At 39.1% G+C, this 23,391-nt stretch overlaps 1 protein-coding gene, 1 long non-coding RNA gene and 1 other non-coding gene across 6 annotated transcripts in view; 2 read left to right on the top strand and 1 right to left on the bottom strand.

The window, feature by feature from the left end:
* Positions 1–2,829: 2,829 nt before the first annotated feature.
* LTA4H (leukotriene A4 hydrolase) lies at positions 2,830–18,476 on the bottom strand. Of its 3 annotated transcripts, none has more exons than XM_064655409.1 (19): positions 18,282–18,476; positions 17,200–17,330; positions 15,006–15,126; positions 14,462–14,530; positions 13,645–13,749; positions 11,285–11,337; positions 10,579–10,651; positions 10,137–10,277; positions 9,901–9,924; positions 8,962–9,032; positions 8,738–8,849; positions 7,742–7,886; positions 7,557–7,660; positions 7,073–7,143; positions 6,525–6,579; positions 5,598–5,693; positions 4,997–5,079; positions 3,650–3,754; positions 2,830–3,339 (listed from the first exon to the last, which is right to left on the bottom strand). In XM_064655409.1, exons 1-19 carry the CDS (start codon positions 18,426–18,428, stop codon positions 3,219–3,221), a joined length of 1,827 nt encoding a protein of 608 aa, XP_064511479.1. In that variant the 5' UTR covers positions 18,429–18,476; the 3' UTR covers positions 2,830–3,218. The 3 variants fall into 3 exon arrangements, with proteins under 3 accessions (XP_064511479.1, XP_064511480.1, XP_064511481.1); XM_064655410.1 differs by lacking the exon at positions 18,282–18,476 and adding an exon at positions 17,764–17,820; XM_064655411.1 differs by lacking the exons at positions 2,830–3,339; positions 3,650–3,754; positions 4,997–5,079; positions 5,598–5,693 and adding an exon at positions 5,726–5,918.
* Positions 18,332–23,391, top strand: part of LOC135414542 (uncharacterized) — a 17,070-nt gene continuing 12,010 nt past the window's right edge. The window contains exons 1-2 of one of the 2 annotated variants that reach the window (XR_010430716.1): positions 18,332–18,534; positions 18,571–18,780. This is a non-coding gene — a long non-coding RNA (uncharacterized LOC135414542). Of the gene's footprint in view, positions 18,535–18,570; positions 18,781–21,126; positions 21,224–23,391 lie in introns of those variants that run through there. The other variant, XR_010430717.1, reaches the window with a different exon arrangement.
* TRNAD-GUC (transfer RNA aspartic acid (anticodon GUC)) lies at positions 18,764–18,835 on the top strand. The gene has a single exon. It is a non-coding gene; the product is annotated as a tRNA-Asp (tRNA).

Here is a 23,391-nt window from a genome sequence, read left to right as displayed (position 1 = left end):
GGCTGACTTCATCCAATCAAACCAAACCCAGGGAACACACCTTCTCACAGCAGGACACAACCCCCATTTTTTTTCCAAAGATCACATCAGGAATATAGAAATGAAAATCCAGGAGCTGGTGCTATGTACTAAGATTAGATAAATTCGACTAAGATGCAGAGCAACTGTTCTAAAAACGTAAGGGTTTAACAAGAGTTAAAGTTAACACCTGGCAGTAAATCACAGTAACAAGAACCTCCATGAGGGACAGGGCTGCAAGAGAGTCACCTAAGATTATGGGTTGCTCATGACTGCTAGGATTGAAGGAAGATTGGATTATACTTTTACATCTCTATCCAGAGCAGGATAAAAGCAGGCAATAGAGGAAGCAAACCTGCTTTGCTTGGTTCCATGATCAAGTTTGAAAACAATTTTTTTAATGTAGGTGAGGAAAAGATCAATTAATTTCCACCGCCCTTTCCCTTATGCTCTGAAAGAAGTTACTAGAACAGGTAGCAACAAATACTGGGCCATAGCTGCACACTATCAAGCCCAGTGCTCCTATGTCATGCTTCCTTTGCAGGCAGATGCAAAGAGGAAAAGATGTGGAGGTACCTGTTATGATGGTGCCAAAATAAAGTTTAGCAATAACCATGTCCACACAGAAGCTGACAAAATACCTTTGTCTTTAAAGCCAAAACAAGTAACACCACTCATAGTCCATGCTACTTATACTAGTGTTCCCAGACAAAGGGACTACTTGGGGCTTAATTATTGTAGGGAATGTTAGCTTGGGACCCATGGGTGGGAGTCTCTATGTGGGAGACACTGCCCCAGCAGCGTGGGGTAATGAGAATAGTGAAAGCCATGCCTGACACAATTTTCTTTTTTCTGGCTCTGACAGCAAGAAACCAGGATTATCTGGCAGCATGAACTCCAGTTGCCAAAGCACTATATATGATACGTAGGCTTTTATAACAAAATGTAAGTTACCCCAAAACTAGTGACATAAAGCTTTTATAAAACACAGGACAGTTTTCATTGCAATCTGATAACTCAGACCTGAGCCTGCTGACACCCAGGTACCCCTGCTTCTGACCAAAGCTTTGCCCAAAAGAATCTCCATTCATTCACTAAGGTGATGCTGTAGCAGAAGCCCAATCAGATTTTGGGAGCAAATGAAAGGAACTGCACGAATTTCTAAGCTGAAATATAGAAAAATTCATTTCAGTGAGGTTCTCCAGCAGAAGTTACCACTCATTCAGGGGAGCAGCAAGAGAGTGAATGGCTCATTACATCCTTAACACAGGAAAGTCTGTAAGTTCTATACACATGAGGAAATTACATTATTTTTGTTCCCCAAGGCCAGTATTTTATTGCGTTTAATAAAAGTTGAGTGCCACAACATTCATAGAAAGATTTTAAGCTGATCTTTCAGGCTCAATAACCTACGAGTTAAATTTTCTATAATTTTTATTTAAACTACTTAAACATATGTGGGATAAAGTTGAAGTGAAGCACTTAGCGTGCCTTAAATGAATAAAAGTCAGCAAGGTATGTTCACGCCTTAATTTATCTTAGAGCTGCCTCCACAAAACAACTAATCTCCTGATGAAGTACACTTCATCTATTTGCGTGCTGGTTTTGGCTCTGGTAGAGTTAATTTTCTTTGGAGTAGCTGGTATGGAGCTACGTTTTGGATTTGTGCTGGAAACAGTGTTGATAACACAAGGACGATGTTGTTATTGTTGAGAAGTGCTCACACAGAGCCAAGGCCTTTTCTGCTTCTCACCCCACTCCACCAGTGAGGAGGCTGGAGGTGCACACGGAGCTGGGAGGGGACACAGATGGGATAGCTGACCCCACTGACCAAACGGACATTCCATACCCTATGGCATCGTGCTCAGCATATAAAGCTGAGGAGGGAAGAAGCAGAAAGAGGGGAAAAATGTTCAGAATGATGGTGTTTGTCTTCCCAAGTCACTGTAATGTGTGATGGAGCTCTGCTTTTCTGGAGATGGCTGAACACCTGCCTGCCCATGGGAAACAGCGAATTAATTCCTTGTTTGGCTTTGCTTGTATGTGCAGCTTTTACTTTACCTATTAAACTGTATTTATCTCAACCCATGAGTTTTCTCATTTTTACTTTTCCAATCCTCTCCCCCATCCCACTGGGGGGAGCAAGTGAGCAGCTGCCTGGTGATTAGTTGCTGGGTGGGGTTAAACTATGACAACTTGAAAGCTTGTAAGGATCAAAACTCAGAACATAAATTAATCAATTGTCAGGTTCTTCCCTCCTAAGTGCTATTATTAAATCCAAGCCTTTTGTCACGACCTATATTTGCTATTCTTCTCCCCTAAATCAGCAGTTTTTGGTTTTGTTTGTTGCTTCTTTGCACAGGGTTATCCCAATGTCAACAGATTTAATTTATACAAACATATCATCTCCAGGGAAAGCAGTCCTTACCAAACTCGCTGCAAAACCCAGCCTAGAGATGGCAGCATTCCCCACAGCATCACCTACGCCACCACCTTGAACTGCAGCGCTGTAACAAATCCAGGAAACACGGCTCTCCCATTGTTTTCGAACTTACCTCTAAGTTGTTATATTAGCACAAGGGGTAGAGCCCAGAACCGGTTAAAAATGCAAATATTAAAAATATCAAACTGGGTAAGGAAAGACTTGGACTTTAGCTCCCCTGTAATAATAAGTTTTGAAAATATATAGTGAGTGGGTTGAAAACCATCTTCATAGTCCTTTTGGACTCAAAAATTTCTCCCACAACAAAACAATAAATAAAACAAAAGTATTAAATCAAAACTTTTTGCACAGATCAATACACAGGCAAGTAGGGAAACAAAAGATTTATTTTGTAGTCTTTAGATACTTGAAGTTTCAATCACCGTGCTATGGAAAAGAATGCTGTGCACAAAGAGTCATACCATCCACCAATTAATTTATCATGTTTTTCAATTCTATCACTGACAAATGACTGACATCTCAGAACAGTTTCTGTGTGTTCTAAAAATTGCTTGTAACAAAAACATTCTTCCAGTTCCAGAGATGTAGCAATTTTGCTGCTTTACTTGGAAGTGCAAAATAGAAAGTAGTGAATTTGATTTGGAAAATTAATTTTAAGCTACATCAGTACCAAAGCAGCAGAGCATTTAATGGCATAATCAAGCACGCGTATCAACAGTTTGGGCAATGAGTCTCTTCTTTCAGCAACAAGAAAATTTCACTGGTCCTGCTTCAAGTCTTTGCCCACAAGCATTGAAGTGACTGGGTGCATAGAGGGCCTATGCTCCAGAAATGTCTTGACAGCCAGATCTCGACTCTTGTCAAAACTGTAAAGGTCCCTGTAAAAGAAGGAGGAGGGAGGGGAAGCACCATTACAAAAATCTAGAAAAACAGTACACCAGGGATTTCCTCAAGGTTTTACTTTTCCCTTGAAAGCCTCGCCTTAAGGTGCATACCGGGATTAAGCTTTCTTCTATGAAAAAAAGTCAGCAAGTGGAAAGCGACTCAGAAGATAAGCTTGGTCACAGTATTCCGAGAATTCTCTATTATATCACTTAAAGGTGTGCCATAAATGCATTTCTATTATACATTCCATTATACTAGAAATGCCAACAGCATGAGCTCCTACAATTTGGAGATTACTTTTACCTGAACAAGGGTCGAGTAAACTTCATCCTGCCCTGATCTGTTGCCATTTTTAGAGCCAGAGGAATAGCTTCTTCCCACTTGGACCTGATACAGAGACGCAGCCATCTGGAGATGGGGGGGCAAAGAAAAAATTCACACTTTTATTTTCATTTGTGGTGGTTGGTTATATTACGACTCTGTTCTCATAAACACTCTGGGCACTGCTCTGCCATCATGAGAGTGAGATTCTAGCTAAATTCAACATAAAATATTTAGTGTTTGACTAGCATAGTACAAAGGTGAACTTTTCCACAAAACAGGAAAAAATTGCAGCCAAGTTTCTCCAAAATGGTCTGATTATTTTCTGAAGCTATGTAATTTTTTTATATTACAATAGTGTGTAGTTGTATCACTCAGAATTAGAGCTGAACTATACAGCCCTTGTCATATTTGACCAAGTGATTATAGAAAACCCTGAAAAACAAACCAGCAAAAAATCCAAACAAAATATCACAAGCTACTGGCATGTGTTTGTTTTGTTTAAAAAAAGAGAAGAAATTCATCTTGTTACAGGAAGCTGGAACTATATGTTTAAAATACTTAGCTTTTTAAATAAGAAACTTAGAGTTCCCCCCAGTTAAGGCAGAACAGTGGTAACTATTTTAAATGTATCCAAGTAGGTAAGAGTAGCAAAATATGCAATACTTCGAGATACCTTTTGAGATTACTTATATCCCGATGGGGTACCTTTTTCCAACAAGTGACATGTGTAAACACCATTTGTAAATATAAAATAGAAGAAATTAGGGTGGCATGAGAATCAATTTAGCCAGAAGTACTTACTGCTTGTTTAGAAATTTCCCCTTTGACATTTACTTTTTTTAATGAGACAAATTTTTTATAATAGTAAGCAATAAAATGTGACAAAAAAAAATTCAAGTTGTGTTGAAAAAAACATTGGTACATCAGCAGAAAAACTGACTACGTTAAGTCCTGAAGACCAGGTGCTGACTAATATTGGAAAGATTGTTCACTATTGTTTTATTCAAGACCACCCCCAAAATAAGTTACCAGGTTGTCAGGCTCCTTTGTTAGCATGAAGATTAAAATAAGGCACAGTTAATCCACTGTCCACTTTGAGTTCTTCTACCAGACTGTATTTGCCCAATTCACAGTAAGAGAACACGACTCTGGTAAGCATGTTTGCACATGTACTTTTAAAAAAAAGCCACAACAACAACAACAAAAAACCTAAATCCAAAGCCTGCACCAGTTCTGTACAAAGGATGTCTCAGACCATTTATGAAGCAGGACAATTCATTTTATGAAAGCATTTAATATTAGAAAAGTGCCCACACTAGAACCAACCTGAATCTTATTTCAGAATTGTTTATAGCATTGAAGTCATATACTTCCTGCATGCGTTTGACATGTGACAATGGAAGAGGTGCCTGAAAAAGAAATTGCACAGTCAGAATAAGCCAGAGGAACACTTCAAACCAGATACTTCAAAAATAAACAGGGTAATCAAGAAGACTGATGCTACAAAGAAACTGAAATCTTACAAATATTTTATTTGTTCCTTTCACCTTTCCACAGTATTAGGGAACAGGCAAGGAATAAATGTCAGCTAACTCCCACATCCAGTACTATCAAAACAATCAAAACAAAGTATTTGCATTCCATTTGATTTATAGCTTATTTGCTATAACATCAAATACAGACAAATTCAAGCATCATCTCATAGTTTTCTTTTTACCTTTCAATCCAAAATACTCTATATGTTGCTTGTTAACTGAAGAGCCAGACATAAATCAGGGAGGCAAGGCTGAAGGTTTTAATAACCATGTATGGTGAGAGCAGATTAAGTTAGCAAAACTTAAAAGAACAACTTAATTCCAAAGCACAGTAGGGCTTCTGTGTCTGCTTTTGCGATACCAGAATCAAGTCACCCCAGGTGCACATTTACCTCCAGAAGCAACAGTGCCAGGAACTCAATTAACTGATGAGATGACATTTCCTTCAGGTCTGCTGAGCTGAATGAGCCCAAATCACTGTCTTTTGCCTGAAAGAGAATGGTTACTTAATTTTTAATAGGTATTTAAAAAGTACAATAGGGTGTAATTTTCTGTTTTGGCATCCGCACTTACTGTTGAGGCATTTCACATAAAGAAGATATTGATTTGTATCTGTGCAGGATGTTACAATAAGGGGAAGGGAGGGATTTAAGCTGCTGTCTGTATTCTTCACTTATTTTCTCTCCACTGATCTTTTTATCTCCACTGTCTTTCTGTTAGTTAGGTGAAAAATCAAATACTTTTTTTTATAAAAAGTATCATTAAGAAGAAAGTTAAAAGATAACATACAAGTACAGTGAAAAGCCACAGAGCTAACAAAAGGAAGGTATGCTGAATTCTCTATTAGTTGTATGTTGTTTATGGTTAAAATTAGGAGAAAATTATGTGGTATTAGTTATTATTACAACTTATGTATTTCAGCTTTTGATGGGAAATGCATAACTTCACTATAACGTAGTAGGACTATTGCTGATACAATATAATCAGTGATGCAGAGATATCTTGGCATTTGTTTTTAAATCAAGTCATAATATCAGGGTTTCAAAAAGAATATTCTCAGTTCAGTTACTACATATGTTTAACAAGAAGCTGGCTGTGTGCCTTGTTAAAATATGTACCACACTTCACCAACATAAGTCATAGCTAATCCACAAAGTTTGATGAAAAGCTAGTCTAGGAAATGCAGAATCCTTGGTAGCCAAACTATCACCATAAATACACGCTCTCTCAGCAAACAATAGATTTCAGAAAAGAAGGGCTCACTTTGTACAACAAAGTTTTACAAGATACAGACACCTCAGCATTCTTTAACTACTCACTTCAATCCATCTTTGGCTCAAGGCAACACAAGCATTTGCTAGTGTCATATCATACCTGTCAAATATTAAAAACAAAGGATCACACTTTGGAAACAGAAAAAGCACCTGTAATATTTTTTACAAGAATAATTAGAAATTATTCTCAAGTGGTTCCACATTAGTTCATTGTATGCTCCAACTCAATACTGCAACACAATTTACAAAAGATATCACTATCCCTTGATCCCACAGACTCCTAAAATGATTAATACTCAGCATATATGCTCATACATATATTATAGCTTAAAGCTGAAAAGAGAAGACTGTTGTAACAATGTGCCAGCAAAAAACAACCTTTCCTGGCAACTTTCAAAGCAAAATGAATTTCCACCGGAAATGAAAATGAAAATGTTAACGGTGATGTTTTTTTCTCCTACATAGTAGTAGGGCATTCTCTAATAAAATGTTTGTAAGAAGACTTTAACCCTGTTTACAAACTGTTTCATGACTGGAAAAATCATATGCAATCTGAAGAAGGAAAAGATGAACTTCAGAAGAATGCAGCTTACGTAGGTTTCACTGGTGGCATTCCTGGAGCATGAAACCATGAGTTCCAATCAACTTTATCAAGAACATCTACCTACAAAGCAACACAAAATCTTATTAAATTTTAAATGTGAATCAATGGTTTCGTTGTTCTTTTCTGCTTGGTTGGTTTTTTGTTTGGTTGCATTTGTTTTTTGAGAAAAGTATACCCTATGAAATCTAGTTTTAACCTTTTTTTTTTGTTTGTTTTATTAACATCGTTCCATTTACCCTGAAGAATCCTATACAGATTACTTCAAAACAAAATATTCCCTTCTATGGAAAGAAAAAAAAAAAAGGCATCATAATGCAAACCTATCTTTACAAAATGCCAGATTACATCATACTAAGATCTTGAAATAAAGAAAAGAAAAATAAAGAACTGGTCTTTAAAGATGATAAATCATGAGCTATACCATAATTTCACATTAAAAGGTTTCAAGTGATTAGTTTTAAATACTACTCAACCTTATCCTTGAAGTAGGAGTACAAGAACTTCTTCCAGTCCTCCGTTACTATGCTCTTATAAGCAAACTGCTGAACGTAAGCCTTCAAGAAGCCCATGAAGACATCTAACAGTTAAAAACCAAATTGTTTCAGTGTTTGAAATTAAAATGGAAAACAATAATATATAAGGTCTGACTAACACTTACCTGGTCCTCCAAGAAGTTGTTCAAGGTAGAAAAGCAAAGCAAAGCCTTTCTCATACGGAACAGATGAATAGGCAACATCAGGATCTACTTCATCCAGATTAAGGACAAGGTTAGTTACAGGATTTTTATCTCCAAGAGTATTTATCTGTGTCAAAAACACAAGAAAAGATATTCATCTAGGAAAACTAGCACTCTTTCAAATCATTACTAATTCTCTCTATAAAGTATAAACCATCCAAAACTAAGACAGCCTCATTTCAAAGCATTCTTTTTCGTTCTTTTTCCTGAAGTTCTGAATCTGCACAAAACATAGTTTACTAAAATTTTTCTCGTTTATCAGTGCCTGATCGTGTAACAAACAGAAAGATGTTATGATCAATCACCGTGTGCTCCAGTTGTCATAACCATAAGCACCTATTAAACTATCCATATTTATCCTTTTATTAATAAACTATTTAACCACCTGATTTAAATGGTTGATATGAAGAAAAAAATGTAAACCAGTGTACACTGCATCACCAAAGAGAATGAGAGGGTTGGAAATATCACAGACTGAAATCTTAAAACTAAGGTTTGACCATGCTAAACAACCCTTTTAGACACAGAAAAAAAAAATCAGTTACTTGCATGAGACATTGGAAATTTGGATGGTCATGCATGCATATAATTTTGACAAGCTTTTAGCTGCCTACGAGTATGGCAACAGGTAACACTGCAATTTAGCCTTACCCAAAATAAGCAGGGGAGTCTCTAAAGATGTCAATCCTTACAGGACAGCTTAAAATAGTTTAAAAAGCTTTATCTAATCTGTGTATATTAAGCTATTACCTTGGGAAGCAATCATACACCTTGGAATCAAAGCTGTTCATCATCTAATAAGAAAGTATTAGGAAAGCTGACTCAATTAATTTTATTTGTGGGAAACACATGAAAACAGCTTTTTTAATTTAGATAGAGGCTTAAGCATAAAGTTGTGATAACTTTAGAAATATTTACCGTATTCTGCAGTTCCCTCCAGCCTCCCAGGGCTTGAAAGTGCCTGAACTGCTCACCAAACAACCGACCACCAATCCTGCGTTCCAAATATACAGTATGACCCTCATTCAGCCTGGAAATACATTGATAAAGTCAGCACCACAGGATGGCAAAATGAATTTGGTTGGTCTCTTTACAGATTAAATTTAAAATATGATATGCATTGCACTGAACATCATACCTACCAAAAATGCTCCCATGTTTTGTTGGTTACCAAGTTTCCTGTCCAGCTATGAGAGATTTCATGAGCAATAACCTAAAACACAGAAAACAGATCTAAAATTTAGACTCCTCTGGAAAAGGAACATCGAATCCCAACAGAAAGAATAAAATCCTGATGGGATCTTATTTACTACATTACATTCCAAAAGTCAGCCACTATTCATAGTTCTGTAGACCTATCCATATAAATTTCAAGTAGAGGACTAACTCCCCTAACAAACCTTTTACAGAAATAACTTTGAATGCCCAGCCTGCAAGCCATAGAGCCACACTGATCAACAAAAATCCTCTGGTAGCTTGGTGTAGGTAACTCATTTATGAAATCACATTTCAGAATACAGAATACCAAGTGATGGGGTAGTACTACTTCCCCACCTAAGCAACTTCTGCAGTGCTGTGATTTTCCAAAATATCAAACAGGAAGTCACCCCTGGAAGGCTAATGATGCACAACACATTAAAAAGTATCCATATTTCTGTATTCTTGGTATAAGAAAATCTTTTTTTTTCTTTAGCAGTACATCAGTCTAGTAGAAACACATATGAAATAAAAAAATACTCAGAGCTCTCAACTTTCCCCCCCCAAAAAAAATTACTCAAATTGTACTCATTACTTTCACTTTATAGTAAATTGTACATAATATGAGTTCTAGTTCATAGATACACGTATAGAGGAAGACGTTCCCTAGAAACAATTTCAATTAGGCCAATTCAGTTGTTGTTTTTAAACATATCTATACACAGGTGTTGTGGTTTAACAGGACAGGAAAAGAGCTACAGAGCAGCTAACCTCAGTCAGCCCCTATACATGCAGGCACCATCTGTCCATTATACAAAATACATACATCTTCGGTTTTCTAGAATTTACTTAGAATGAAAAACAAGAACCTATTTTGGACTTACATTTGACAGAGATCGATCACCTGCCTAGAAAAGAAAAGAAAAAGATAAGTTAGTTGTCAGTTCAAGTAAACCTCAAAATAGACCACTTAATGCAGTTTCTAGTACGATCCCTAACTCCAAAGGAGGTAGGAACAGGTCTGTCTAAGAAGATTAATCCAATTTGTACGTTACTATCCACCACTTGATGGGTACAAGTCAACTTATCCTTAGGCCTTGCTTATCACTGTTATACTTACCAATAGTGTTGGAGTTACAAAAGTGAGACAAGGATTCTCCATACCACCATAAGGAAAAGAAGGTGGTAAGACTAACAAATCATACTGTCCCCATACATAAGGTCCTGCTAAATCTTCTGCTGTTTTCAGCATAGCTTCAGCCTGAAACAAGAATCCACATTAGTTTCTAAGATGAATTCTGACTACAAACACTGAACAAACAATAAGCAATGGATCCCATATTTCATCCTCTGTCACCTTGGTGAGTCCCACATGCAAAATGAGTACAAGACTGTATCAATATGTATTTGCAGTAATAATTTTGTGCTGCAAACATTTTTGGGAGTGGGAGGTAGAGAAAGAAGAGCTACAGATGAACAAAACAGTTAAACTCAGTTTGTTCCTTTTCCAATACTATGTGAAATAGTTCACAAAACTTTTGTTGCTGTTTTTGATTACCCACCTCAGAAAACTCATAGGCTGATTTATCCACTAGCTCCTTTTCAGCCCACACCAGTGTCCTTGGGCCAATCTTTCTGTTGAAAGTAAAAATAAATGCCAATAAGACACTATGAACCAGAAAAAATTCTATGGGAAACCAACATAGAAAGCATATGTTTAACTTTGCTCTTGAGTAACCCATGTTGTAGAAGAAACTTACTAGTCTTTATCTGTTTTTCCTCTCCACTGCTAAAGTAAATCCTTAGAAAACAAAACAAACAACACACATCCACTGTTCAGCACAAAAGAACAGGATTTTTACTTAAAGATTTTTAAATGCTGAAAAGCCCTAATATAAATGCATTATTATGGCCTAGATTAACACAACCTTGTACAGATGAGAAATGAAGCTGAAGCTATAATTATCTGCCTTTTGTACATGACAAGGCTTATCTGTTACCTGAGAAAGATCTATTTCCTGTGCTAAATTGTAAACCCTTAAGAGCTTTTTCAGTTCCAAACACTTCAGGTGATTTCTCTAACTTACAGTAAAAGTAAAAGGATTATGCAAGAGCAAATCAATATACATGCAGTTTGATACAAACAGGCTAACTGAACCTTTAAGACCTTTTAAAACTAGAAAAAAGACCAAGAAACAATTTTTTAAAAAAGTTAACTCTGAAGATTTATTATAGTTATTAATATTTATACTGTGCAGATTCACTCACCTGCTTTCTAAAGCTCCAACCACTAAAGCAAACAAGTAGCAAGGTACGGGAACCTAGTGAAGAACATGAGAAAAAAAAAAGAAATCTTATTTGTAATGTGAGTTACCAAGACCACTGATTCAGAGAAAAACAAAGATATGTAAATAAAGAAGTTTTCCTCTACAGTTTCCTGCCTTAAAGGCAGGTATTGTTTTTTTAAAGGCACTCCCCAAATGATATTCCATAGGATGTACTTGCTTCAAAGATGCTGCATGCAAAAGCCACAAAACTGTAAGTATGATCTCTGTTTGAAAAAATACAAGTACAAAAATGCTGTTGGTTTGCTTCCTGTTCAAAAGAAAGTCAGTTTTCCATATTCATTTCAGTTAAATTAAATTTTATTGAAGGAGAAGTTAAGAGACACTGTTCAGATAAAGGGCAGTTTTATCACACAGAAGGATGCAGGAAGAGTGTTAATGAAGTAAACAAGAATATTTATGGATATAAAAAATTCAGGAAAAATCAAAATGTATGTATTTGATTTCCATGTTTGTAATTAAAACAAACTCTGAGTATTAGTCATTTTTACGAAAAAACTTCAAACTGGAGTATCTTTATAGAGAAACGTTTTCTCTGAGTGCTCTGGAAAGAAAAGGGTATAATAGAGCCATCCCTGTAAGAGTTCCACTTTATCTGATTAATGCTGTTAAATAAGTAAGTAATACTTTACATCATAATTAGTTGGAGACAACATTTCAGAAAATTTTATTCCACCATTATCTCCAAACTATTTAAATATCATTTATTAAAATAGCCATATCATCATGTGTGTTTTAATTTTACCTATTAATCCATAGAACATATTCTTGAAAAGAACAAAGTCCAATGACTTATGTAATAGACAAGTTATTACAAAATTGTCAATATATCCCTATATTTTGATGTCCAGTTTGCTATTTTGACATTTTGAAATTCAAATGTCAATGGCTCTTGGGAGGTAAACTCATTTTTACAGAGGCTGGTCTCCACTACACTTCTTACCAGCCCGTCCACACAAGAGCAAAAAAAAGTAGTTCTACATAAGCTCAGCACACTTACATATCCAAAAGCTTGATGCATTTGCCTCTTTTATCTCAGGAAACACATTTGTCTTTTTTCATTTATATATTTTGCGCTTAATGCAATTTTTTGGTAAAAGGAAAACATGTCTTTTCTAAAAAATAATGGTTTTCTATATTAGAAAGTGTCACGCAATTTCAATTTGACTAAATTGTACAGGTTCACCAAACTTATCAACAATGTATTTCTAGATAACATACAGCTCTGGATAACACACAGCATAGAAACCTTAAGTACTAGATTGTGAGTGGCAAATGTTTTGGCTCCACAGAGAAGGCAAAACACTGCATTTTGATGAGCTCTCAGATAAGGTAACTATTTTTTCCCTCTCTGCCCTCTTGCCTCCCTCAGGTTTCACAGAGCAACCAAATGAAACCCAAGAGCTGCTGCAGTTCAGAGTAGGCTCCCCTCCTCTCCTCCAATCACACAATTCCATCCCTCCTTGCAGTCATTAAGTCTCTCAGTAGCCCAGATCTTCTGTAAAAACAATTTATATTTCAAACTTATGTTAATTTTATCTGCTTGTTCAGCAAAACGAACTAGAATCACCAAGAGATCCCATAAGCATCAGAACTGTAATCCAAAAACCTGTAAGAAGAAAAATGCCAGAAGAAAAATGCCAGAAGAGTAAATTGAGACTGCTGCTTTATGAGCAGTGGAATCATTAAACTAGCTGCACCACTTAATAGCATTTCATCCAGAGAACAGTAACATTTAATTCCCTGAAGATACTTTCCACAGAAGCCAAAGTTTTCACATTAAAAAAAAAATTCAGGATCTCTGCTGTCAGAATTTGCCTAACTTCAAGCTAAAAATTGGTTTCAATGCTGAGCTTCACTGCTAAGATCTTGGTGAGTTTAAAATTTGCAGTATATGTTCTCTAAAACTTACTCTCATGTTATTTGTGTCTGCATTATTTTCCAAGAATCAGTGCAGACAGAAAGGATTTTGACAGGACTAGCTTTGAGTACACCGAATGTTTTCAATACTTGAATTTTGCTTTTCTGGGAATGCCAAAAAAGACCAGTACACACCACCAGCACTTACTGGCTGTCTTCTCAGAACAAGATCTGAGGTATCTGAAATAGGAGGTATTACGGATCTCCAGATCCATAATACCTCCTATTTCTAGAATAGCAAAGACCCACCATGAGTAGTCACATGATTTCCTGATGACATCAAAACCATCTCTGAAGTGATTGTGAACTGCATGAGCCAGGAATAAGACCGTGGGCATCCATTTACTCTCCTGGAGCACTTACATTCTGACTGAAACAGTATATCTTCCGACTGCTGTCCTCTGGGTCAGGCATCTCTCCATCACGATTAGCGCTCATGAGAGCCACCAGCTCTTTAGGAACGGATATCTGAAAGGTCACCCAACTCTAAGCAATGCAGGCAGCACATAGGATTACACAACAGACTAGAAGCAGTGGTAACAAAGTGATAACAAAGAGTAGCCCAGATTGTTCTGTGGTTAAGTCATTTCTGTCAAGTAGAATATAATGTATGTGGAAAATTTTGTCTTGAAGACAGGTAATATTTAATTAAGCTGAAGGATTACCTCCACCAGAAGTTAAAAGTCTCACTTTCTTCAGACAACTGAATTATAATGTCATATTGCACATCTTGCTGTTTGATTCCTTAAAACAATCAAACTATCAAACTGCAAAGATCCCCTAACTACATAGCAAAAGATATACTTAAAGGAATACATAAGAGTAATTTCAAGAATTTTTATGCTACAGCACTCTTTGTTGTCTTACTTCTTGCCACTCTTAATTTTAGGACTTATTTCTTTCTTGCTACTGTATTTCTTTCTTTTGGAAATAGATATGTGTGAATGAAAAGACTTGATATAATATATACATATCAGAAAACATAAAAGCTAGAGAAGTACTACAGGGAAGAGAAACAGTTCTTGGCTCTTACATTAAGCTAAAAATCAACATTCTCTGTTTTTATTTTGGGCCACATGTTGGCAGCTACAAAAAAATCCCCCAAAAATGAGTGAATATAAATTCTCCCATTGTTGCAGTTGTCTTTGGTTAAGATACACATTGACTTAGGTTCATTTACCTCTGCATAGTAGGTTAGTTTCATGGCAGGTGTGTCTTGGCATGGAAAGATGGCTCTGCAGTGGGTAGCCTAGAGAGGGAGAAAAGAAAAAAGTTATAACAGCCTTTCTAATGCAGAGGACTAGAAACAAATCAACTAATGTGTTATTGTGGAAATCTATACAGCCCTTCCAGAGAATTCATTATCCACACACCAATACTTCTATCACTTATAGCTGACAGTAGTTTTCATAGTTAAGGCTTTTGTAAAAGAAATAATGGTAGGTAAGACTGATCAGTAGCCACATATATTGATTACAAAGTAGTGTATGTTCTTCAACAACTGGAGAGCGTAAAGCTCTTACAGAATTATTAAACTGCAAACATGTAAAAAATCTCATCAGTATCCTGGCATTAAGTGTTTCCCTTTAGGACCTTTGACATGCACAATTAGAAGTTATGGGCTACTGTACCTTCCCTTAGCAGACTTCCTCTCCAGCTCTGTAGAAACCAGAGGAAAACAATAGTGGTATGTAAACAAGCTTAAAAAAACAAAAGTACTCAACCTGACATTGGCTGAAGAGAAATGGGTGTTTCTTTCCAGAAGTTTGCTCTGGAGTAAACCACTGGAGAGCTGAAGACTTTGGAGAGCTTTCAAAAGAGATTTCAACAATTGCTTCTTGTCCCCTGTGTAATAAAGAACATAGACTGTTTTGACACAAATCCTGATCACACTGAAATACCTCTGCAAAGACTTCTGGAAAATAGGTCTGCAGCACTGCCTCAAAAGCATTAAAAATGAGAACAAGTAGCATACTAAGCACAACTTTTCCCTTCAAATTATGATAGTAAAAATTAGATAGTTTATTTCAATTTTTATGTCAAAACACTTCTATTATTGTTTTTACTAACCATAAACTTTTCCTTTCCTCTCTTCAAGGAGAACATGGACTTTTTCTTTGAACTATTTGGGCCAGCTACATCTATATAGTTCTATCACAACTATCTAACATTGCACATATACATATAAAAAAATGCTCAAACAAAAAAGTGCAAAACCTTACATAGGAAAATACAGAATGTGTATTCTGTAAATAAAAAAAATTTAGATTTTGCTACTGATGTTAATGTTCTGTAAGTATGATTCTTAAGCAGAAAAAAAAGTCTGCAAATTTTCAGTAATTACTGAAAATCCCTATTAACAGTAGGGTTAAGAAGAAAAATAAAAAATGTTCAAATTTTTTTCAGGGTTTCAGAATTCGTGTAAAGTAAAAACTAACGGTTCTGTGAAAGACAGGTATCAGCTTGCTCACAAGAGAACACACACAAACCTGACACATTCATACTCTTATTTATTAAAACCATATTTTAACCTCCACACCAAAAGCACACAGAAATACTTGCTTCTATTCTCAGAAAGTTCCAGGTTATACATGTAACTTTCTGGAATAAACAATCCAACCATAAATCAGAACAAACTTCAGCTAATCAGAGGAGCTGGACATTAGATAAGCCGACCAGGCACACATATCTGGTTTATAACCAGCATTCCAAAGTACATATTCAAAAAGAAAAGAGAAAATACTTCATATTACCATAAAGACATATTGCTTTCTGAACAGTCAGACTGTCAGTTGTAACTCCTACCCTTTCTTATCGCTCTTTTATTGATACTTACATGGGGGACTATATCTCACACAAAATTATAAATTCTTACGATCACAACTCATAACTCTAACTCCCCTTTTTTTCTTACAAGGAAATTTAGTACTAAAAAGAAAAAAAAAAGGCATCTGAAAGTCACACAAAAGAAACAGGCCTATGTTTTTGTGTGGACTGTTTGCTCAAGTACATAATTTGTACAGTTTCACATTAGATCATAAGTGTTTCCCAGAAGGGACAGCTATTGTACAACATTCCTTTCTCTTTCACATTACATGTGTTTCTAAATTGCATTAATTCCAAGTATAACATGAATAAAAAAATTAGAGACCAGATAACAGTTTTTAGAGGTAGTAACTAGTTCTGAAACCCAAAAAGTAAGAAGCAACTTCGTATGTAACTGTATTCAAACAAGGGAACTTTCTCGTACAGTCACAGCTTTGGCACCATAGAGGGGTAAGATACTATGGAGTTACAATATATAAAGCAAATTACCAAAAAGCATCTTGTAATTTGGCAACAACCTTTAAATTCATGGAATTTAAGAGGTAGACTATGGTTAGTTAATTCTCGATCATGCTGAGAAAACTCAAGTACCAGTTTTCAGGGACTTAGTGTAGTCAACACATTAAAACTTTTATTATTTGAAAACATACTTCTATCTAATCATAGTGGTAACCCGAAGTTCTACAGAAATGCAGAGTCAGCCCTTATGTAAAAAAATGGCAAACAGGGGCTGTAACTCCGTGGGCACTACACTGTAGCAATTCTGAAAAGACAGAATTCAGGTAGCTGAAGCAGAAATAATATTACTGATGAGAAGCACTGGAAAAATTTTGATACATTACACGTTATTTTGCTACTCAGTTTAGCAAGTAATTTAGTACATGATATATGATCTGGGAGTAGGTAAAAAGACTCCCAAAGTTTTGGCTAACGAAAATCAAATATCAAATTAATCTACAAGATCATATCAAATGAACGCAACACCCTAATTTAAGTCCCTTTGCAAGCTTTACAGAACAACCCTACAGGCAGACAAGCAGCTTATACAGTGCATTTTGGAAACTACCTAAAGGAACAGACAAAAGTGTGTACCTTCTTAGTTCCTTAGGAAATGTGATTTCCAGGGGGGTCCCCTTGAAACTGTGCTTTTCCCCAAAAGCAAATTGTGCGTCCTGTCCATTTACAGTCACTCTAAATACCTGTACATCTCTTGTATCCAAGACCTGCGATGAAGAAAACATTACATACCTGTTAAATAGTGTAATAATAAATGCAATATATATGAAATCTTAAACACAAGTCTCTCCAAAGGAACAAGTATTTACTAAGTAAAACCAGAAAAACTGCCTAACTGTGTTGCCCACTGGGAACAAGCATTTTAAGAGAGCAGCACTGAACTGGGAAAACTGGAGGGGAAAGAGGAAAAAAACCAACTTCTGATCATGGAAGCAGAAACAGGAGTTTACTAAGTGAACTACGAAGGTAGCAGGCTTCACAGTACTGCAATGAAGTGTAAAACGACATAAAAGCCTCTGCCAAGGCTTCCATCGTGGAACAAGCCACTGTAAATCCAGGCTTTCACTCAACAGAAGATGATCTAAATAGTGCAACACTCCCATTTGTAGCTCGAGTGAAGTGTTACTTTTTATTACTTACAGGATTAGGCTTTTTTCTTAAGAAAATAAGTGCCAACCGCATAAGAATTTTACGGAGTCAGCATGAGAAGAAGCCCATAAACCTCAAACTTCACATGTAGAGGAGCTAATGAAGTTCATACTCTTATTTGCAAAAATAACCGAGAAAGCAGCTGGCATAACGAAACACACAGGTGAAAAAGCCCTAAGCGTAGTTTTCCACTGATTTATTCCCATCTTTTTGGCAACACCCCATTCGCCGTTTCAACGAGAAAACACACATTTCTGCTCTTCCTTTGCCCACCGCGACGGCTCTGGGGGCCAGGCGGGAACCGGGGGCTGCGAGGCGCTGTCAGCCGCCGAGCCCGGGGGTCCGGGGAGGGCCAAGCGGCGGGAGGGAAGGAAGGAAAGAAGGAAGGACGGGGACGCCGGCCGTGGGAGGGGAAGGACGCGGGAGACAGCTGAGGGAAGGCGGCACCGGCGCGGGCTGCGCGGGGGTCTCCCCTCACCCCCCGAGCCCCCCCCGCCTCCCGCCGTTACCAGGCAGCGCAGCGCCTCGCGCTCGGCGCGCGCGGTGAGAGCGGCCGTGCCCCGCAGCGCCCGCGCGCCGAAGTCCGCGCGGCAGCGCAGGTGGAGGTGCCGCGTGAGGCAGCACGCGGGCGACGAGAACGAGCTCGGGTCCGCCATCGCTCGCGCGCCGTCTGCCCGCCCCGCGCGCCCGCGAGCAGCACCGCGGCCGCCCCACCCACCGCGGGGAGGGAGCGGGGGCGGCCAGCGCGCAGGCCCCTGGGAGGTGTAGTGCCGCTCTCTGCGCGCCGGCCCCTGGGAGGTGTAGTGCCGCTCTCTGCGCGCCGGGGGGGGGCATCGCGCCGAGAACTACAGCGACCGTGGTGCAGTGCGGAAGGGGTGAGGCAGGCTCGTCGAGCAGCGTGGTTGGCCCGAAGGGACGGCGTCAGCCGGCTGCCGGGCTGCGAGCGACCAATACAATGTGGCCACTGCTGCGGAACGAGCAGTTGTACAGTTCCTCGTTAGTATAGTGGTGAGTATCCCCGCCTGTCACGCGGGAGACCGGGGTTCGATTCCCCGACGGGGAGGTACGAGTCTATTTTTCTCACTGAATGTACCCCCCAGGCAGAAACAGATTTTTTGTAATTTAAAGATGTTCTCGCGCTGGTATTGGAAGAGCACTGCATCTCTAAAACAGAAAGAACAGAGCAAAAGTCTTGGGGGCGTGGCTGCCCACTTCCCCTGCACCAGGCTGGGGTGGCTGCAGGGTCTCAGAAGCTCAGGAAAAGTATTTCCATATTTAAATGGCTCAAACAGCTGAACAGGAGGATCAAGCCTTTCAAAAACATTCACCCTTTTTCTTAAACCAAAATGGAGAAAAATGAAACCCAGGCTCACCTGACATAGAAACAACGGGAAGAGGGACAGGTCAAATGGGCACAGCAGAAGAGGGAATGTGGAAGGCCAGAGGCGTTATGACTGCAGCCCATCATTTTAACTCTCGAAACGAGAACTTTGGTGACCAGAAAGTCCCGAGGCTGCACTGGACCCTGACCCAAGCCTGTACATCCAGCCAGCAGGCCAGTGCCATCTGCTGCACTAGCCAAGAGTACATTGCAGAACAGCTGTGAGGCTCCAACATCCCTGCTTGCCTTTACTTAATATCACTGAAAATGCTTTCTTAGGCACCCTGTTTTTCATAATCTTTCTGCCAAAAGGTACTATTTATTTATTTATTTATTCGCAGTTCAGCACAAGAATACTAAAAGAGACCTCCCTGTCTGTGGGAGGTCAGCAGATACCAAGCAGTAAAAGTGATCACCCAAAATTTCTCTTTTTCCAAGTCAGGAAAGAGCACTATGGCTGACCGCACATAAAAGAGGAGAGGAATTAGGACCTGAGAGAGGAGGCCAGGACACCCAGCTGCAAGGAGTGCAGCCTGGTGTTCAGAGCAGGAGGCTGGTGGGCCCTGCTCTGACCCTGGGTTTGTGCACTCAGACAGTTTTAATAATACGAATTTGATGCCCTGAGTGAGACACTGAAAGCAAATTGTTCTGTACCATGGGTGACCTCGCATCAGCCACACAAACAGAGCAGCAAGCACTCAAGTGAGGACATACACAAGAAAAATTTTCTCTGTGTAATAAGAGCCAAGAGCCAATTTGACAGCAAAGTCTGGCAACAAAGGGCAATTACTCTTGACAAAAACATTGCTGCAAACCATGGGCATGTAATGGCGAATGCAGAAGCTGACCTTTGCCATCCTTAGAAATTGGTTCCTGAAACAGCACGTCTTCAGCCTGTGCACGCACAGCCATGGGAGTAGTGCACCAGGAGCTGTGGGTAGCTGCAGGCATGGGAGGGATGTGAGGCTTGAGGTATAGTGCAAGACCAAAGGTGCTTTCTGTGGGCTCACCAGCTGATGGTAAAGCCCATGGGCCTCCCGAGAGCATCCCACTGCTCTAGCTGTACCTGGATGTAAATCTGAGATGGGAGTGTAAGAAGCATATGAAAAAGAGGAGATGTGACATGGAGCATCATCTGCAGTGACACCCAAGAACTTTGCATAAACTGGCAAGACTAGAGCTACATGCAGACAAGCCCAGATAAACTAAGTCAGGAGGGGAAAGGTGTTTCAGTGGGTCTACTGCTGTGTGCATTAGAGAAAGAAGAAAAAATAACCACCAGATATTTCCTTTCGTGATTTCTGAATTTACTGCCATGCCCACTTCCCTTTCTCAAAATCCACATATACATGTCATCAGAAAACCAAGGAAACTTATTTTGTTTAGTAGGCAGTTTATTTCAAAGCAGAGGTCAGATCATAAAATAAGATGCAAGAACCATTTAGTAGTTCATACGTGTTGGCGTCCAGTCAAGCAATTTCAGCTGTCATAAAACAATTAGGGATTAGAAAAGCAATTAATTCAAAACAGAAATATGCTGACAGTGTTTTGTAGTCATAAAAAAAGAGTCTTGCAAGCAATTCCACACCTGCTTAGTTGTGGTTCTTGTTTTCAGATTTAGCTTTCATAGTGCACAGGCAACTACCCAAGAGGCAAAGTTTTGCTATAGACATACAGTTTCTAAAGTCCTAGGAAGTCATTCTCATTTGTGCCTGGGCAAAGGTGAAAGGATGATGAACAAGGAGCTCAGGGCATTGAGCAGGGTTTTACAAGGTCAGCCTTTCTCCACCTACACGGTACTTTGTTCTCACCTAAGTCTCATCCAGGTCAGCTCCACCCAACCTCTTTCCCCTCTCCCACAGTACCAAATCCTTCCCACACACCCCTACAGTGCTGTCACACCACACCTGGCAGTGTGGAGCCAGCACAGCTGGAATACCAGCAAGGCCAGACACAGCTGGAATACCAGCAAGCCCAGACACAGCTGCCTGCACAACTTCAGACTTCCCTTAGAATTCTGGTGTGGTCCAGGATGGGTTCCCCATGGATAAAGTCCACAGGAAGCACAAGGTGAGGGATCACTGTCAGCAGGCTTCCTGCAGTCTTTGCAGAAAGGGAGTTTGAATGAGGGCTAGCACTAATGAAATCTGGAGGAGCAAACACTTCTGTATTGATAGCAGAAATCTTACCCTGATTTCTTCTTCAAATGCCTATAGAACTATTCACACACAGCTTTAATCTGCATCTCTTTCGATGATTCTAGTCCTTCCACTTGGCTTGCCATCATGTGTGATTTGTTAACTTATCAAAATCTCAGGAACAGCCAGTATCATGGCCGGGAGAGAAGCTGTGGCCAAACAAGCAAGATAAGATTAGGTTGGAAAGTAAATTGCCAGTTGCAACCTTGCTGAATGCATAGGGTGATATCAAAGCAATGCGGAGGGGAGGTGTGGGCTGGAGGGTCGGCCTGAGCATGTTAATGGCATTTTGCTAAAGCATCTGTTTTAAGCATGTTCAAGCCCTGGGGACTGTGTAACTCCATATATTCTGTCCTCTGTGTGTTGTATTCATAAGTGCATTTTATATGTGATTAACTCTGCCAAACATTTTAATTAACCTTTACAAAGACTTTTGGAAAGCAAAATATTGCTTGCAAATGTTACAATCTGCTTTATGTCATTAGTAATGATGAAACACAAACTTAGGAGAACTGAGTAGCTTGGAAGTTTTATACTGGTGGTTACTCTAAGGGCAAGGAAAAGAAGAGAGGCCCCCCTTCTCAAACTTAAAACTCCAGCAATAAATTCGTGTTTTAAGGCTAGTTAAAAATAAGTTTTCAGCAATTTTTTTAGGCAGTTTCAATGGGGAAACTAAAAAAGAGCCAGATACTGAAAATCTGCTAATTGTGGTCTCACTTGGAAGTAAACTAATCAATAAGTAGGGAGATCAGGAAGAGCAGATTAAAAAATGTCACTATAAATGCTCATCAATGGGTAATAGCAGGAATAGACAATGGCAAATTGTTCACAAGCTTTTTTGCAGGTCAAGACATCCAATGTAAGCATGATGAACTGACAATTTAGGAGGATACAAGCCCTTTGCTCCACCTTGATTATTCTACGGAGACTCCTAGCCATAAACCTTTTGGCTCGTAAGAGAAGAGGGGAATGTGTTTGTCCCTCAGAAGGGACAAATTGCTGAAGCAATTTACACCAATAGCTGCTGTATGCTGCTGATCCCTACACATGGTGAAACAGCTGATCATATAAATACAAAAAGCAACTTAAAAGAATTTAATCTTTATTTGAGAAGTTTTAGCTTGTCATCGTTAGCATCCACTAACTGTTGGACCCAAGGACCCCAATGAGCTCTGCAGTCTTCTCTCTCCACTGGGGAGTCTGGTTGCCAGCAGCCCTGACCAGCTCTGTGATGGTGCCAGCCTTGGGTCAGCTCCTGGGAAAAGAGCTGCATGAGGATGACAGCTGGACCATGGCTGTCCCCAGTTGCTGCCACCATCCCTGCCTTGCTCTCCATGTGCAGGTGCTGTGGTGCTGTGCCCTTGTTGGTGGCAGCATGGCTCCACTGCCCCTGAGGAGCCCCAGTGCTGCAGCTCCCTGGCACACCAACAGTGGCAGAGCGGGATATGGGTCTGGAAACACGGCGTGCCATCGAGGAGCTGGCAAATGAATCCTTTCTTTGAAAATTTCTTTACATAGGTCTGAGTCTTCAGGTGCTGCACATTACTGCAGCTCCACTTGGGTCAGTGGAACAATACTAATATAAACCAGATGGGATGTGACCTACCCGCCAATTAGAAAATACTCAGGCCACCATCAGGCATTTGATCCCAATCCATGCTGTGGTTTTATGACTCCTCCAGACTAGCCTGGCATCTGTCCACATTAGCTTAAAATAAGGGTAAATTAGATGTCTACTTTTTCTCCAGTAGCTCTTAACATCTTAATACTTCAGCATAATGATTTACAAGGAACTGCTCAGTTTTGTACATGAATGACCATTAGTGGATCCAGTTTCCTGGGACATACAGGGTGGAAAATATTTTAAAGCAATATATTATTGGTAGTTTGTCCTGCATTTATTTTTTAGCAGCTTGAGAATGTCTATTTCTTTCTTTTCCTGAGCAAGACAGCTCCTCAGTCCCATCTTCCCTGTAAGACCCAACAACCACTTCATACAATTGTATTTCTGTCTGTCAGATGGTCTGTTAAATATAATTT

This window comes from Pseudopipra pipra, chromosome 5, assembly GCF_036250125.1.
Source record: "Pseudopipra pipra isolate bDixPip1 chromosome 5, bDixPip1.hap1, whole genome shotgun sequence".
Classification (NCBI taxonomy): domain Eukaryota; kingdom Metazoa; phylum Chordata; class Aves; order Passeriformes; family Pipridae; genus Pseudopipra; species Pseudopipra pipra.
Note: the sequence above shows the minus strand (reverse complement) of the source record. Positions and strands in the feature narration are given on the sequence as shown.